Below are 15,081 nucleotides of genomic sequence, written 5' to 3'. Positions count from 1 at the left end.
GCCGCAGTCTCTCTGAGCTCAATTGGGAAGATACCGCCCCCTATCGTCTCTCCCTGTGGTACTGCACCCCATTACTTTACACTGATGCAGGGGGGGTGGCCAGTTTGCTCATTTTACTTTTACGTCAAGCCAACTGAAGGATCGATTGTGCTCGCCGGCTCGGAAAACACATGGATTATGTATTTACAGGACCCAACACTGTAATCAATAAGCGTGATCGATATAACGATTCATAAATAGGCCAAAAAATTACGTTTGTGTATGCTAGAATATTCCAGTAAATGCCTTTTATCACGGAATCTATATATTTTCCTGAAAAACGAGGGCTTTTCAGAATGCTATAAAACGAAAATGAACCGATTAAAAAAACATCCGTTTCGACAATGTTGACTGCAAACAAGTCATTGATAAACGACGGGCAGATTAGACACAGCCATAATTTAAGAGAGAGATTGTGCGTTCACAACGCTATCATTGAAGTGGGTCCTGGCATTTAACCATGTTTCCCCATGTTAATGGCTGGCACTCAAACTGTTAAACAGTGACAACATGTTGAACTGGTTAGTTTGAGGGCGGAGGAGAGGACGGTGATGTCATGAGAAGCTGAACTCCTCTCCTGGCTCTCAGCTGGCTGCAGGGTTAGTTTGAGGGCAGAGGAGAGGACGGTGATGTCATGAGAAGCTGAACTCCTCTCCTGGCTCTCAGCTGGCTGCAGGGTTAGTTTGAGGGCGGAGGAGAGGACAGTGATGTCATGAGAAGCTGAACTCCTCTCCTGGCTCTCAGCTGGCTGCAGGGTTAGTTTGAGGGCGGAGGAGAGGACAGTGATGTCATGAGAAGCTGAACTCCTCTCCTGGCTCTCAGCTGGCTGCAGGGTTAGTTTGAGGGCAGAGGAGAGGACGGTGATGTCATCAGCTGGCTGCAGGGTTGAGCCGCAGGAGACCAAGATGTGGGAAGAAAACCGCTCCGATTGGTGCGCAGGACAAAATATCTGCCCGGTAACAGCAGCCGATTGGCTGTTTGGGGTCTCCCTAGATATTCATCTCGCCGTTTGTGAATACACATTTCTTTTTATAAAATATTTTATTCATACAATCATATTTTAACTATAGCAACATTACTATTTAACTTTGAGTGGCAGATAGTCACAGATCACCTGGAACAACAGTATAGAAACAAATTCAAAAAAAATCTGATCCTTTAGAGTAGCTCTCTCTCTCTCTCTTTCTCTCTTCTATTCAGTCCATCCTGTACACCTGTCTGTCTGTCTGTGGGGAGGAGCCTATAGGAGTATTGCTGGTCTCGTGGTGTCGTGTGATTGGTGCAGCTCTGAGTCTGGACGAGCGGCGCCCTTTCCGATTGGCCAGGGGGAGGGACTCTGCGAGGCAGGGAACAGGCTGGCCATTGGCTGTCGCTAGGGAACCTCACGCTGGCCCATTAACTGTTGGTTCAAGGGATGCTGCACTCTGTTCCACCCTGAGAGAGAGAGAGAGAGAGAGAGAGAGAGAGAGAGAGAGAGAGAGAGGGAGAGAGAGAGAGAAGAGGCAGGGAGAGAGAGAGGGAGAGAGAGAGAGAGAGAGAGAGAGAGAGAGAGAGAGAGAGAGAGAGAGAGAGAGAGAGAGAGAGAGAGAGAGAGAGAGAGAGAGAGAGAGAGAGAGAAGAGAGAGGAGAGAGAGAGAGAGAGAGAGAGAGAGAGAGAGAGGGAGGGAGGGAGGGAGGGAGGGAGAGGCAGGGAGAGAGACAGAGAGAGAGAGAGAGAGAGAGAGAGAGAGAGAGAGAGAGAGAGAGAGAGAGAGAGAGAGAGAGAGAGAGAGAGAGAGAGAGACAGAGAGAGAGAGACAGAGAGGGAGGGAGGGAGAGGCAGGGAGAGAGACAGACAGAGAGAGAGAGAGAGAGAGAGAGAGAGGAGAGAGAGAGAGAGAGAGAGAGAGAGAGAGACAGAGAGAGAGAGAGAAGAAGAGAGAGAGGAGAGAGAGAGAGAGAGAGAGAGGAGAGAGAGAGAGAGAGACAGAGAGAGAGAGGAGAGAGAGAGAGAGAGAGAGAGAGAGAGAGAGAGAGAGTGAATTAAGGTATTAAGTATAGAAACAGTCACAGAACCAGACTAACCAGCAGCTTCACGTGTTAAACAGTCACAGACCAAAGTAAACGGTGTATTTATATAGAGCTTTTATCCAAAGCGCTTTACACTTTGTTCCTCACATTAACCCACTCATTCACACACCGACGGCGGAGGCGACCGTGCCAAGGTGCCAACCTGCGCATCAGGAGCAGTTAGGGGGTTAAGTGTCTTGCTCAAGGACACTTTGACACGTGGCCCGGGAATCGAACCGGGAACCTCCGGATTACCAGATGACTGCTCTACCTCCCGACCCACCGTCACCCCCTGTAGACTGACCCCTGACCCCCTGTAGACTGACCCCTGTATACTGACCCCTGACCCCTGTAGACTGACCCCTGACCCATGTAGACTGACCCCTGTAGACTGACCCCTGACCCCTGTAGACTGACCCCTAACCCCTGTAGACTGACCCCTGTAGACTGACCCCTGTAGACTGACCCCTGTAGACTGACCCCTGACCCCTGTAGACTGACCCCTGTAGACTGACCCCTGTAGACTGACCCCTGACCCATGTAGACTGACCCCTGTAGACTGACCCCTGTAGACTGACCCCTGACCCCTGTAGACTGACCCCTGTAGACTGACCCCTGTAGACTGACCCCTGACCCCTGTAGACTGACCCCCTGTAGACTGACCCCTGACCCATGTAGACTGACCCCTGTAGACTGACCCCTGTAGACTCCCCTGACCCCTGTAGACTGACCCCTGTAGACTGACCCCTGAAGACTGACCCCTGACCCCTGTAGACTGACCCCTGTAGACTGACCCCTGTAGACTGACCCCTGACAAAGTGACCATTGCTAGCTCTGTGGGGACATGCCTAGTTAACCCCTTTCACTGCCACACTAGCAAATAGTTAACCCTTTCACTGCGACAATACAGAAGGTTAAGGCCTTTGGCGGACTCGGAGAGTGGCACGCACACCGACACGCACACCGACACGCACACCGACACGCACACAGACACGCACACCGACACGCACACCGACACGCACACCGACACGCACACAGACACGCACACCGACACGCACACCGACACGCACACAGACACCGACACGCACACCGACACGCACACAGACACGCACACAGACACGCACACAGACACGCACACAGACACGCACACAGACACGCACACCGACACGCACACCGACACGCACACCGACACGCACACCGACACGCACACCGACACGCACACCGACACGCACACCGACACGCACACAGACACGCACACCGACACACCGACACGCACACCGACACGCACACCGACACGTACACCGACACGCACACAGACACGCACACAGACACGCACACCGACACACCGACACGCACACCGACACGCACACAGACACGCACACCGACACGCACACCGACACGCACACACACGCACACAGACACGCACACAGACACGCACACAGACACGCACACAGACACGCACACCGACACGCACACAGACACGCACACAGACACGCACACCGACACGCACACCGACACGCACACAGACACGCACACAGACACGCACACAGACACGCACACAGACACGCACACCGACACGCACACCGACACGCACACCGACACGCACACCGACACGCACACAGACACGCACACGACACGCACAACGACACGCACGCGCTTCCGTTCATACTCCGTCCGGAAGCGCCGAGTGCCTTTGTTTTGACAGCTAGCACATGCGGCAGTCGGCACGCAGGTCCATGCCCTTTCACTGCCACACGACAGCCGGTTGACTTTCACTGTGACAATACAGAAGGTTAACCCTTTACTATCACACAACCGACGGCGATGCTCCATCATTAGCATCATTAGCTCCGCATGCGGTTGTGTGATAGTAAAGGGCTAACCTTCTGTCGTGTGGCAGTGTGCGGCTGACGCGCGGTTACAAAGTCTTGGCAGCACGCGCGCCGATGAGAATTACACAAATGACGTCACGCGCACCAATGCGCACGAGCGGACGCGACTAACGGAAGGAAGTATGGATCGGCCTTAACCCTTTCACTGCCACACTACAGCAGGTTAACCATTTCACTACCACACCACAGGTGGCAGTGAAAGGGTTAACCGGCTGTAGTGTGGTAGTGAAAGGTTAACCTTCTATAGTGTGGTTGTGAAAGGTTAACCTTCTGTAGTGTGGTAGTGAAAGTGTTAACCTTCTATAGTGTGGTAGTGAAAGGGTTAACCTTCTGTAGTGTGGTAGTGAAAGGGTTAACCTTCTGTAGTGTGGTGAGTGTGTTTTTGTATATATTCTGCCTTTGTTGTATGTATCATTAATGTGTTTTTGTCTCTCTTTTCAGGAAGCACAGATGGGGTGAGCTGCCATTTCCTTTGGATATTGTTTTCTCCTGTTTTGGTTAGGTAAGGGTAGTTTAGGTAATGTAATTTCTTTTACCATAGATTAGATTGGTTTATTTGGAGAATAGTGGTGTTTGTTTGTTGTTTGGGCCTGGGCTCACCCTTGAGCTACATGTGCTTCCTTTGCATCTCAATAAATATCCTTGTGTTTACAAACGTGGTCCATCTTTTCTGTCAACCAACTGTTATGTTACAGCCCTTTACCCTTAGACCCACAGGGGTCGTAACAGGTATGTAATCCACAGGCAGTGACAGTCAGTCAGTAAAGCAGTCAGTCAGTAAAACAGTCAGTCAGTAAAGCAGTCAGTCAGTAAAACAGTCAGTCAGTAAAACAGTCAGTCAGTAAAGCAGTCAGTCAGTAAAGCAGTCAGTCAGTAAAAAAGCAGTCAGTCAGTAAAACAGTCAGTCAGTAAAACAGTCAGGCAGTAAAGCAGTCAGTCAGTAAAACAGTCAGTCAGTAAAGCAGTCAGTCAGTAAAACAGCAGCCAGTCAGTAAAACAGTCAGTCAGTAAAACAGTCAGTCAGTAAAGCAGTCAGTCAGTAAAACAGTCAGTCAGTAAAACAGTCAGTCAGTCAGTAAAGCAGTCAGTCAGTAAAGCAGTCAGTCAGTAAAACAGTCAGTCAGTAAAACAGTCAGTCAGTAAAACAGTCAGTAAAGCAGTCAGTCAGTAAAGCAGTCAGTCAGTAAAGCAGTCAGTCAGTAAGCAGTCAGTCAGTAAAGCAGTCAGTCAGTAAAGCAGTCAGTCAGTAAAACAGTCAGTCAGTAAAACAGTCAGTCAGTCAGTCAGTCAGTAAAACAGTCAGTCAGTCAGTCAGTCAGTAAAGCAGTCAGTCAGTAAAGCAGTCAGTCAGTAAAACAGTCAGTAAAACAGTCAGTCAGTAAAGCAGTCAGTCAGTAAAACAGTCAGTCAGTAAAACAGTCAGTCAGTAAAGCAGTCAGTCAGTAAAGCAGTCAGTCAGTCAGTCAGTCAGTCAGTCAGTAAAGCAGTCAGTCAGTAAAGCAGTCAGTCAGTCAGTCAGTCAGTCAGTCAGTAAAGCAGTCAGTCAGTAAAGCAGTCAGTCAGTAAAGCAGTCAGTCAGTCAGTCAGTAAAACAGTCAGTCAGTAAAGCAGTCAGTCAGTAAAGCAGTCAGTCAGTCAGTCAGTCAGTCAGTCAGTCAGTCAGTCAGTCAGTCAGTCAGTAAAGCAGTCAGTCAGTAAAGCAGTCAGTCAGTAAAACAGTCAGTCAGTAAAGCAGTCAGTCAGTAAAGCAGTCAGTCAGTCAGTCAGTCAGTCAGTAAAGCAGTCAGTCAGTCAGTCAGTCAGTCAGTAAAGCAGTCAGTCAGTAAAGCAGTCAGTCAGTCAGTCAGTCAGTCAGTAAAGCAGTCAGTCAGTAAAGCAGTCAGTCAGTAAAGCAGTCAGTCAGTAAAGCAGTCAGTCAGTAAAGCAGTCAGTCAGTAAAGCAGTCAGTCAGTCAGTCAGTAAAACAGTCAGTCAGTAAAGCAGTCAGTCAGTAAAGCAGTCAGTCAGTCAGTCAGTCAGTCAGTCAGTCAGTCAGTCAGTCAGTCAGTCAGTAAAGCAGTCAGTCAGTAAAGCAGTCAGTCAGTAAAGCAGTCAGTCAGTAAAGCAGTCAGTCAGTCAGTCAGTAAAACAGTCAGTCAGTAAAGCAGTCAGTCAGTAAAGCAGTCAGTCAGTCAGTCAGTCAGTCAGTCAGTCAGTCAGTCAGTAAAGCAGTCAGTCAGTAAAGCAGTCAGTCAGTCAGTCAGTCAGTCAGTCAGTCAGTCAGTAAAACAGTCAGTCAGTAAAACAGTCAGCCAGTAAAGCAGTCAGTCAGTAAAACAGTCAGTCAGTAAAACAGTCAGTCAGTAAAACAGTCAGTCAGTAAAACAGTCAGTCAGTAAAGCAGTCAGTCAGTAAAACAGTCAGTCAGTAAAACAGTCAGTCAGTAAAACAGTCAGTCAGTAAAGCAGTCAGTCAGTAAAGCAGTCAGTCAGTAAAGCAGTCAGTCAGTCAGTAAAGCAGTCAGTCAGTCAGTAAAGCAGTCAGTCAGTAAAGCAGTCAGTCAGTAAAGCAGTCAGTCAGTCAGTAAAGCAGTCAGTCAGTAAAGCAGTCAGTCAGTAAAGCAGTCAGTCAGTCAGTAAAGCAGTCAGTCAGTAAAGCAGTCAGTCAGTAAAGCAGTCAGTCAGTCAGTAAAGCAGTCAGTCAGTAAAGCAGTCAGTCAGTAAAGCAGTCAGTCAGTAAAGCAGTCAGTAAAGCAGTCAGTCAGTCAGTCAGTCAGTCAGTCAGTCAGTAAAGCAGTCAGTCAGTAAAGCAGTCAGTCAGTAAAGCAGTCAGTCAGTCAGTAAAGCAGTCAGTCAGTCAGTCAGTCAGTCAGTCAGTCAGTCAGTCAGTAAAGCAGTCAGTCAGTAAAGCAGTCAGTCAGTCAGTCAGTCAGTAAAACAGTCAGTCAGTAAAACAGTCAGTCAGTAAAGCAGTCAGTCAGTAAAACAGTCAGTCAGTAAAACAGTCAGTCAGTAAAACAGTCAGTCAGTAAAACAGTCAGTCAGTAAAGCAGTCAGTCAGTAAAACAGTCAGTCAGTAAAGCAGTCAGTCAGTAAAACAGTCAGTCAGTAAAACAGTCAGTCAGTAAAACAGTCAGTCAGTAAAGCAGTCAGTCAGTAAAGCAGTCAGTCAGTCAGTCAGTAAAGCAGTCAGTCAGTAAAGCAGTCAGTCAGTAAAGCAGTCAGTCAGTAAAGCAGTCAGTCAGTCAGTCAGTAAAGCAGTCAGTCAGTCAGTAAAGCAGTCAGTCAGTCAGTCAGTAAAGCAGTCAGTCAGTCAGTAAAGCAGTCAGTCAGTAAAGCAGTCAGTCAGTAAAGCAGTCAGTCAGTCAGTAAAGCAGTCAGTCAGTAAAGCAGTCAGTCAGTCAGTAAAGCAGTCAGTCAGTAAAGCAGTCAGTCAGTAAAGCAGTCAGTCAGTCAGTAAAGCAGTCAGTCAGTAAAGCAGTCAGTCAGTAAAGCAGTCAGTCAGTCAGTAAAGCAGTCAGTCAGTAAAGCAGTCAGTCAGTAAAGCAGTCAGTCAGTAAAGCAGTCAGTCAGTAAAACAGTCAGTCAGTAAAGCAGTCAGTCAGTAAAACAGTCAGTCAGTAAAGCAGTCAGTCAGTAAAACAGTCAGTCAGTAAAGCAGTCAGTCAGTAAAACAGTCAGTCAGTAAAGCAGTCAGTCAGTAAAGCAGTCAGTCAGTAAAGCAGTCAGTCAGTAAGCAGTCAGTCAGTAAAACAGTCAGTCAGTAAAGCAGTCAGTCAGTCAGTCAGTCAGTCAGTCAGTAAGCAGTCAGTCAGTAAAACAGTCAGTCAGTAAAGCAGTCAGTCAGTAAAGCAGTCAGTCAGTAAAACAGTCAGTCAGTCAGTCAGTCAGTCAGTCAGTCAGTAAAGCAGTCAGTCAGTAAGCAGTCAGTCAGTAAAACAGTCAGTAAGCAGTCAGTCAGTAAGCAGTCAGTCAGTAAGCAGTCAGCCAGTCTCACCTCCTCTCCTCCTTCTCTTCTAAAGGACCGTTGGGGATGCCAGCCAGCAGAGAGACACTCTTCTCACTGAGACAGAGACGGAGAGAAACACACATCTCTTTGAACGGGGAGTCATCATCATATGGAAGAATCTGTAACAGTTTTCCTTTCATATTTGAAGTCGCAACAAATAAGTCCATCCATTGTGAACATCTTTAAAACTCAGATTTCACCTCAACATGCAGTAGATAATAATCTTTCTGAAAATTAGTTCTCTACATTTACCGGTAGTTGAACGCTTTTATCCAAAGCGACTTACAAGTTCTGTACGACAAGTCATCAGGAAGGAAGGGCACAACTCTACCAGCTGAGCAACAATGTTCATCAAAGTGTTGAGTGCTACAGTGTAGGTTAGTTACAATAAGTTAGTTAGGGGTCGGTCGGTACAGGGCTAGATAGCAGGTAGATAGCAGGTCTGTAGGACAGTTACCTGGTTGAACAGCAAGTCTGGTTGGTCTTCTCTGCTTCTCCACTCTCAGCAGCTGAACACCTCTCCTCCACACTACTCGTCTCAGCACTACACACACACACACACACACACACACACACACACACACACACACACACACACACACACACACACACACACACACACACACACACACACACACACACACACACACACACACACACACACACACACACACACACACACACACACACACACACACACACACACACACACACACACACACACACACACACACACACAGCAATAAATAGAAAGAACACACGAGTCAGGATTGGTTGTGAAGTGAACTCTACGTGATGCCCGTCCCACCACACACACATACACACACAGACAGAAAGGCATGCGTATGGAAGGAGGAAACATCACAGGAAACCAGAGGGTGTGGCTAAATGAAGAGGAAATAGTCAGATGTACAGCGAATGGAGAGAGAGAGTCCGCCGATTGGCTGCTGGTGTGAGTCATCATCCAGCTGAACTGGGAGGCGGGCCCTCAAGACAGAATTGGAGCCTCTGATTGGACCAAACATTATGGTGCCAGCCGTCAGTCTTGCTTTGCGTCACAGAATCTCCAGGAGGTTGGTTGAAAACTAGTTTTATTATTATTTATAATAATTATTAACATTGTATTAGAGTTTTATTTGAGTTAGGGTTAGTCCTACAGTGGTCTTATATACATACTTTATATGTTTATAATATATTTATATATATATATATAACACATAAATCAGATTGCGTTCGTCACCAACACCGGAGCGGCTGGATTCGCCTGTTCGAGTCCAGCTCACAGCTCCGGGGTTGTCACCAGCTTGGCTGGCCGTTCACACTAATACAATTGGCAGTATTAGAGGGTGGGAGAAGCTGGCGGGGTGGGTCCGGGTCGTAAACAGCGACTCCTACAGTTCGGTCGGGGCGCCTGCTAAGCGCGGATAGGATCTAAGGGGGGTAGTGTGATCCTTCCACACCTTACACCGTCTCAGTGAGAGTCTGCGCTGCCAGGTGAAAAGAAGCGGTTGATTGGCTGGACGTGTGTCGGAGGAAGCATGTGATAGCCTCCACTCTCCCAGACCGACTGTGGGGGGTAAGTGCGCAGCGACCAGGAAGGGGATTGGGAATTGGCATAACGACTAACATTGGGATGGGAGAAAATTGGAGGAAAAAGGAGGGGGACAAAGATCAATAAAAAAAATAATAATAATAATACTTTACTTAATTGCCTTATTAATTACGTTGGAGTTAATGTCTTGGCTCTTGGTTGGTTTAGGTCATACGTTTCTGACAGACCTCTAACCCTAACCCTGTACCCAAAGACCTCTAACCCTGTACCCAAAGACCTCTAACCCTGTACCCAAAGACCTCTAACCCTGTACCCAAAGACCTCTAACCCTGTACCCAAAGACCTCTAACCCTGTACCCAAAGACCTCTAACCAAAGACCTCTAACCCTGTACCCAAAGACCTCTAACCAAAGACCTCTAACCCTGTACCCAAAGACCTCTAACCAAAGACCTCTAACCCTGTACCCAAAGACCTCTAACCAAAGACCTCTAACCCTGTACCCAAAGACCTCTAACCCTGTACCCAAAGACCTCCAACCCTGTACCCAAAGACCTCTAACCCTGTACCCAAAGACCTCTAACCCTGTACCCAAAGACCTCTAACCCTGTACCCAAAGACCTCTAACCCTGTACCCAAAGACCTCTAACCAAAGACCTCTAACCCTGTACCCAAAGACCTCTAACCAAATAGCTCTTCAAGCTCTTCAAGCACTTCAATGTTAGCATTAATATCGCCTAATCTATGTTTTAAAAATGTGTCTAATCTGCCCTCGCTTATCAATGACTCATTTTCCAGTCAACATTGTCGAAGCGGATTGTTTTTTTATCGGTTAATTTCCGTTTTATAGCATTTTGAAAAGCCCTCGTTTTCAAGGGGGAAAAAAAGAATCCGTGATAAACGCCCTGTACTGTAATATTCTAGAACGTTGTAATTTTTCGGCCTATTTATAAATAGTTTTCAAATAAACGCTAGATTATCGATAGTATATGTGTACGTATGCACGCTGGTGCCGCAAGCTGTAAATCTATTCTCTTAGTTCCTGATCGCTCGCACAGTCAAACAGCCATATCACACATAGGGGAAAAGCTTATATCTCCGTGAAAACAGGTCTGATTATCCTAAGACTGGTAAAATAGATTCCTTACCCGAGATCAGATGGTATCCAAATGGATTATTCCAATTCCTGATCGCCATTCCAAAAATCGATCCTTTTATTGATCCAACGCGTATACTGTAAAACACATATTACACGCTGTGCTGAGGGTCCAGAATGAATCTGATCGGCTCCGGTTACATGCGTGAGAAGTAAAATGTGGACTCCAGAGTTTTTTTCTCTCATCCATTTTCATTGAGTCCAATCCAAAAGGGTGCATTACCATCTGGGAGACGATAGGGGGCGCTTTTTTCACATCTGAGCGCCTGGTGGGGCTGGTTTACCAACGGTAGACTCGGTTGATGAAATATGAATTCAGATCGCTAATAAAAAAAATTAAATGAGAATTCTCGTGATGGGCATTCAGGGGGCGGGCTGATAACCCAAGATATCTCGTGATGGGCATTCAAAGTGTTAATTGTTAATTGTTTAATTGTTGTTTAATTGAAGCACAGTTCATTTCTCTTCCCTATTTTTAGCATGTAGCAACAATTAGATTTGAAATTAGTTTCAAAATGGTGCCACCCTGGCAAAAATAAAAAAGCTTAAAAAATATATATATATATATGTCATTATCTGTTCTTATGCACGCCTGGTGATACTAAATCCAAATTGAACTCGGGCATTTGAAATATAAGATTTGGCACAATCCATAAATTGGCTATAATAAGGTCATTTATAAGCCTGCTATTCTATATTCTATAATAATATTTACAATTACATTGGTCCGGATGGGAGAATTCAGTACTGTATCTACAAAACCTTCTGTTTAATCATCTTCCCTTTATTCATTTCCTTAGAGTTTTTGTACACATGATCTCAAGAAGGTACTGAACGAGATCAGTGGCAGTTTTTCCATGTCTGGTCATTTTTAGCATGGTGTTATTCACTGTCAAAGATGCAAAGAAAAATCATAATTCATATTCTCCTTTGTTTCATCACAATTTAAGCAAGCCTAGTAATAGACACTGGGGATACATTCACTGAGGTTCAAAGATGTCCCTAGATACCAAGAATATGCAAATAGCCTTGTAGAAGTGGAGCAATATTTCATTTACTTATGTATTTTAGGCGGATTTTCAGAAAATAGGGCTCCGGGCTTAGGAGGCTGTTTTCCCATCTCTACTCAATGGCGCCAGCGTTATTGACCATTTTCGCAATGTTTGCGGACCCATCGTGTGTTCTGTATTATAGCTATGGAGAAAATAGTATGGCTCATTTGACAGGCATTGTTTAGTCCAGTGCTTCTCAAACTTTTTCTGTCAGGCCCCCCTTTGGCGGACCAAAATATTTATATCGTGACCTTTCAAATTGGCCCTATATTTTGTTTTCAGAGCTGTCATGGATGAAAAGCCAGCTTCACACAGATACTGTATGTGGTGCTGAATGGTATCAACACCTTAACTGCTGCATCATGAGATACTTGGTGGGCCATGAGATGAGATACTTGGTACTCAGCACCACACTCTGAAACTAGCTCTCTAGGTGGTATCAGATGAGATTTCAAAGAGTTCTTCCAAGAGTTTGGATGGAGATGTGTCAGGAAGCTTTGTCTCAATGTCGTCTGTAAAGGTTTTTTTTATCCAGAGTAACTTGGTGATCCTTTTCTGTGTTTTATTAAATAATGATTTTCAGATTTTGAGAAATGTTATTTTCATGGAGAACTGTGCAGCTGCAACAGATAGCACTTTAGTGATCATTTTCTGTAATAATAAAAAAAAAAAAAAAAAATTTACTAAATCTCAAGGCCCCCCCTGTCATGCCTCTGCGCCCCCCCTGGGGGGCGCGCCCCCCACTTTGAGAAACACTGGTTTAGTCCAACACTGACTAACCAGTTCATTTCTACATACTTTAGTTTGTGCGCTATTCCATGCTAAACATCGCCCCTTTCCAAAATAATCCAGTATTTTTTTCTAGATTGCGAGATATGACGTGTTATATGTATATGCCCAAATCGTCGGGTTGCACAGGTTAAACAGGCTTTTAATTTTAATTAATGATATTTTCTCTTATTTTTTAGCATTTTACATTTTATTTATTGTAACTTGTGTCATTGTTGTCACTTTCTAACACGTTTGTAATGTTAAGAAGAATGCTATAAATAAGGTTACTATTATTACACTACATAGTTTATATACTATATTTACAAGACCATTCTCAAACTTTAGAAATGCTCAGACTATGAACGTAAGAAAACACTGCTTAGATCAGTCTTCTGGTAACTTAGCTAGCTCGGTCTTCTAGTAACTTAGCTAGCTCAATCTTCTAGTACCTTAGCTAGCTCAGTCTTCTAGTAACTTAGCTAGCTCAGTCTTCTAGTAACTTAGCTAGCGCAGTCTTCTAGTAACTTAGCTAGCTCAGTCTTCTAGTAACTTAGCTAGCTCAGTCTTCTAGTACCTTAGCTATCTCAGTCTTCTAGTAACTTAGCTAGCTCAGTCTTCTTGTAGCTAGCTCAGTCTTCTAGTAACTTAGCTAGCTCAGTCTTCTAGTAACTTAGCAAGCTCAGTCTTCTAGTAACTTAGCTAGCTCAGTCTTCTAGTACCTTAGCTAGCTCAGTCTTCTAGTAACTTAGCTAGTTCAGTCTTCTAGTAACGTAGCTAGCTCAGTCTTCTTGTAGCTTAGCTAGCTCAGTCTTCTAGTAACTTAGCTAGCCCAGACTTCTAGCAATTTAGCTAGCTCAGTCTTCTTGTCGTTTAGCTAGCTAAGTCTTCTAGTAATTTATCTAGCTCAGTCTTCTTGTAGTTTAATCAATCAATCAATCAGATTTATTTATATAGCACATTTCACATGACGCGTCAACCAAAGTGCTGTACAGAGTAACTTAGCTAGCTCAGTCTTCTAGTAACGTAGCTAGCTCAGTCTTCTTGTAGTTTAGCTAGCTCAGTCTTCTTGTAGTTTAGCTAGCTTAGTCTTCTTGTAGTTTAGCTAGCTCAGTCTTCTTGTAGTTTAGCTAGCTCAGTCTTCTTGTAGTTTAGCTAGCTTAGTCTTCTTGTAGTTTAGCTAGCTCAGTCTTCTTGTAGTTTAGCTAGCTCAGTCTTCTTGTAGTTTAGCTAGCTTAGTCTTCTTGTAGTTTAGCTAGCTCAGTCTTCTTGTAGTTTAGCTAGCTCAGTCTTCTTGTAGTTTAGCTAGCTTAGTCTTCTTGTAGTTTAGCTAGCTCAGTCTTCTTGTAGTTTAGCTAGCTTAGTCTTCTTGTAGTTTAGCTAGCTCAGTCTTCTAGTAACTAAATAATTCACTAAGAATCTTTTTTTATGTAAGGATTCAACAGCAGCCTTGTGAGGCCTGACATACAGTGTCTGATGGGAAAGCCCAGACAGCTTTGCAACTGTCCAAACAAGACCTAAGAAGACCCACCTGGGCCTAACATGACCCAAGAACACCCAACTGGGCCTAACATGACCCAAGAACACCCAACTGGGCCTAACATGACCCAAGAACACCTAACTGGGCCTAACATGACCCAAGAACACCTAACTGGGCCTAACATGACCCAAGAACACCCAACTGGGCCTAACATGACCCAAGAACACCCAACTGGGCCTAACATGACCCAAGAACACCCAACTGGGCCTAACATGACCCAAGAACACCCAACTGGGCCTAACATGACCCAAGAACACCTAACTGGGCCTAACATGACCCAAGAACACCTAACTGGGCCTAACATGACCCAGGAACACCTAACTGGGCCTAACATGACCCAAGAACACCTAACTGGGCCTAACATGACCCAAGAACACCTAACTGGGCCTAACATGACCCAAGAACACCCAACTGGGCCTAACATGACCCAAGAACACCCAACTGGGCCTAACATGACCCAAGAACACCTAACTGGGCCTAACATGACCCAAGAACACCTAACTGGGCCTAACATGACCCAAGAACACCTAACTGGGCCTAACATGACCCAAGAACACCCAACTGGGCGTAACATGACCCAAGAACACCTAACTGGGCCTAACATGACCCAGGAACACCCAACTGGGCCTAACATGACCCAAGAACACCTAAAACACCCAACTGGGCCTAACATGACCCAAGAACACCTAACTGGGCCCAACATGACCCAAGATTACCTAACTGGGCCTAACATGACCCAAGAACACCTAACTGGGCCCAACATGACCTAAGATGACCTAACTGGACCTAACATGACCTAAGATGACCTAGCATGACCTAAGATGACCTAACTGGACCTAACATGACCTAACTGGGCCTAACATGACCTAAGATGACCTAACTGGGCAGAACATGACCTAACATGACCTAACTGGACCTAGCATGACCTAAGATGACCTAACATGACCTAACATGACCTAAGATGACCTAACATGACCTAAGATGACCTAACATGACCTAACATGACCTAAGATGACCTAACATGACCTAAGATGACCTAACTGGACCT

At 45.6% G+C, this 15,081-nt stretch overlaps 1 protein-coding gene across 6 annotated transcripts in view; it reads right to left on the bottom strand.

Moving 5' to 3' along the window:
- Positions 1 to 1,068: 1,068 nt before the first annotated feature.
- ppp6r3 (protein phosphatase 6, regulatory subunit 3) overlaps positions 1,069 to 15,081 on the bottom strand; it is a 172,748-nt gene continuing 158,735 nt past the window's right edge. For all 6 annotated transcript variants that reach the window (XM_084316105.1, XM_084316109.1, XM_084316108.1 and 3 more), the window contains 3 exons: positions 8,425 to 8,511; positions 7,956 to 8,021; positions 1,069 to 1,473 (listed from right to left, as the gene is read on the bottom strand). In XM_084316105.1, coding sequence (XP_084172231.1) covers positions 1,422 to 1,473; positions 7,956 to 8,021; positions 8,425 to 8,511 — 205 coding nt within the window. In that variant the 3' untranslated portion in view covers positions 1,069 to 1,421. The remainder of the gene's footprint in view (positions 1,474 to 7,955; positions 8,022 to 8,424; positions 8,512 to 15,081) is intronic.

The sequence above is a fragment of the Notolepis coatsorum genome (assembly GCF_963971535.1).
Source record: "Notolepis coatsorum genome assembly, chromosome: 6".
In the NCBI taxonomy this organism is placed as follows: domain Eukaryota; kingdom Metazoa; phylum Chordata; class Actinopteri; order Aulopiformes; family Paralepididae; genus Notolepis; species Notolepis coatsorum.
The sequence above is the reverse complement of the archived record's forward strand: the minus strand, read 5'-3'. Positions and strand labels throughout refer to the sequence as shown.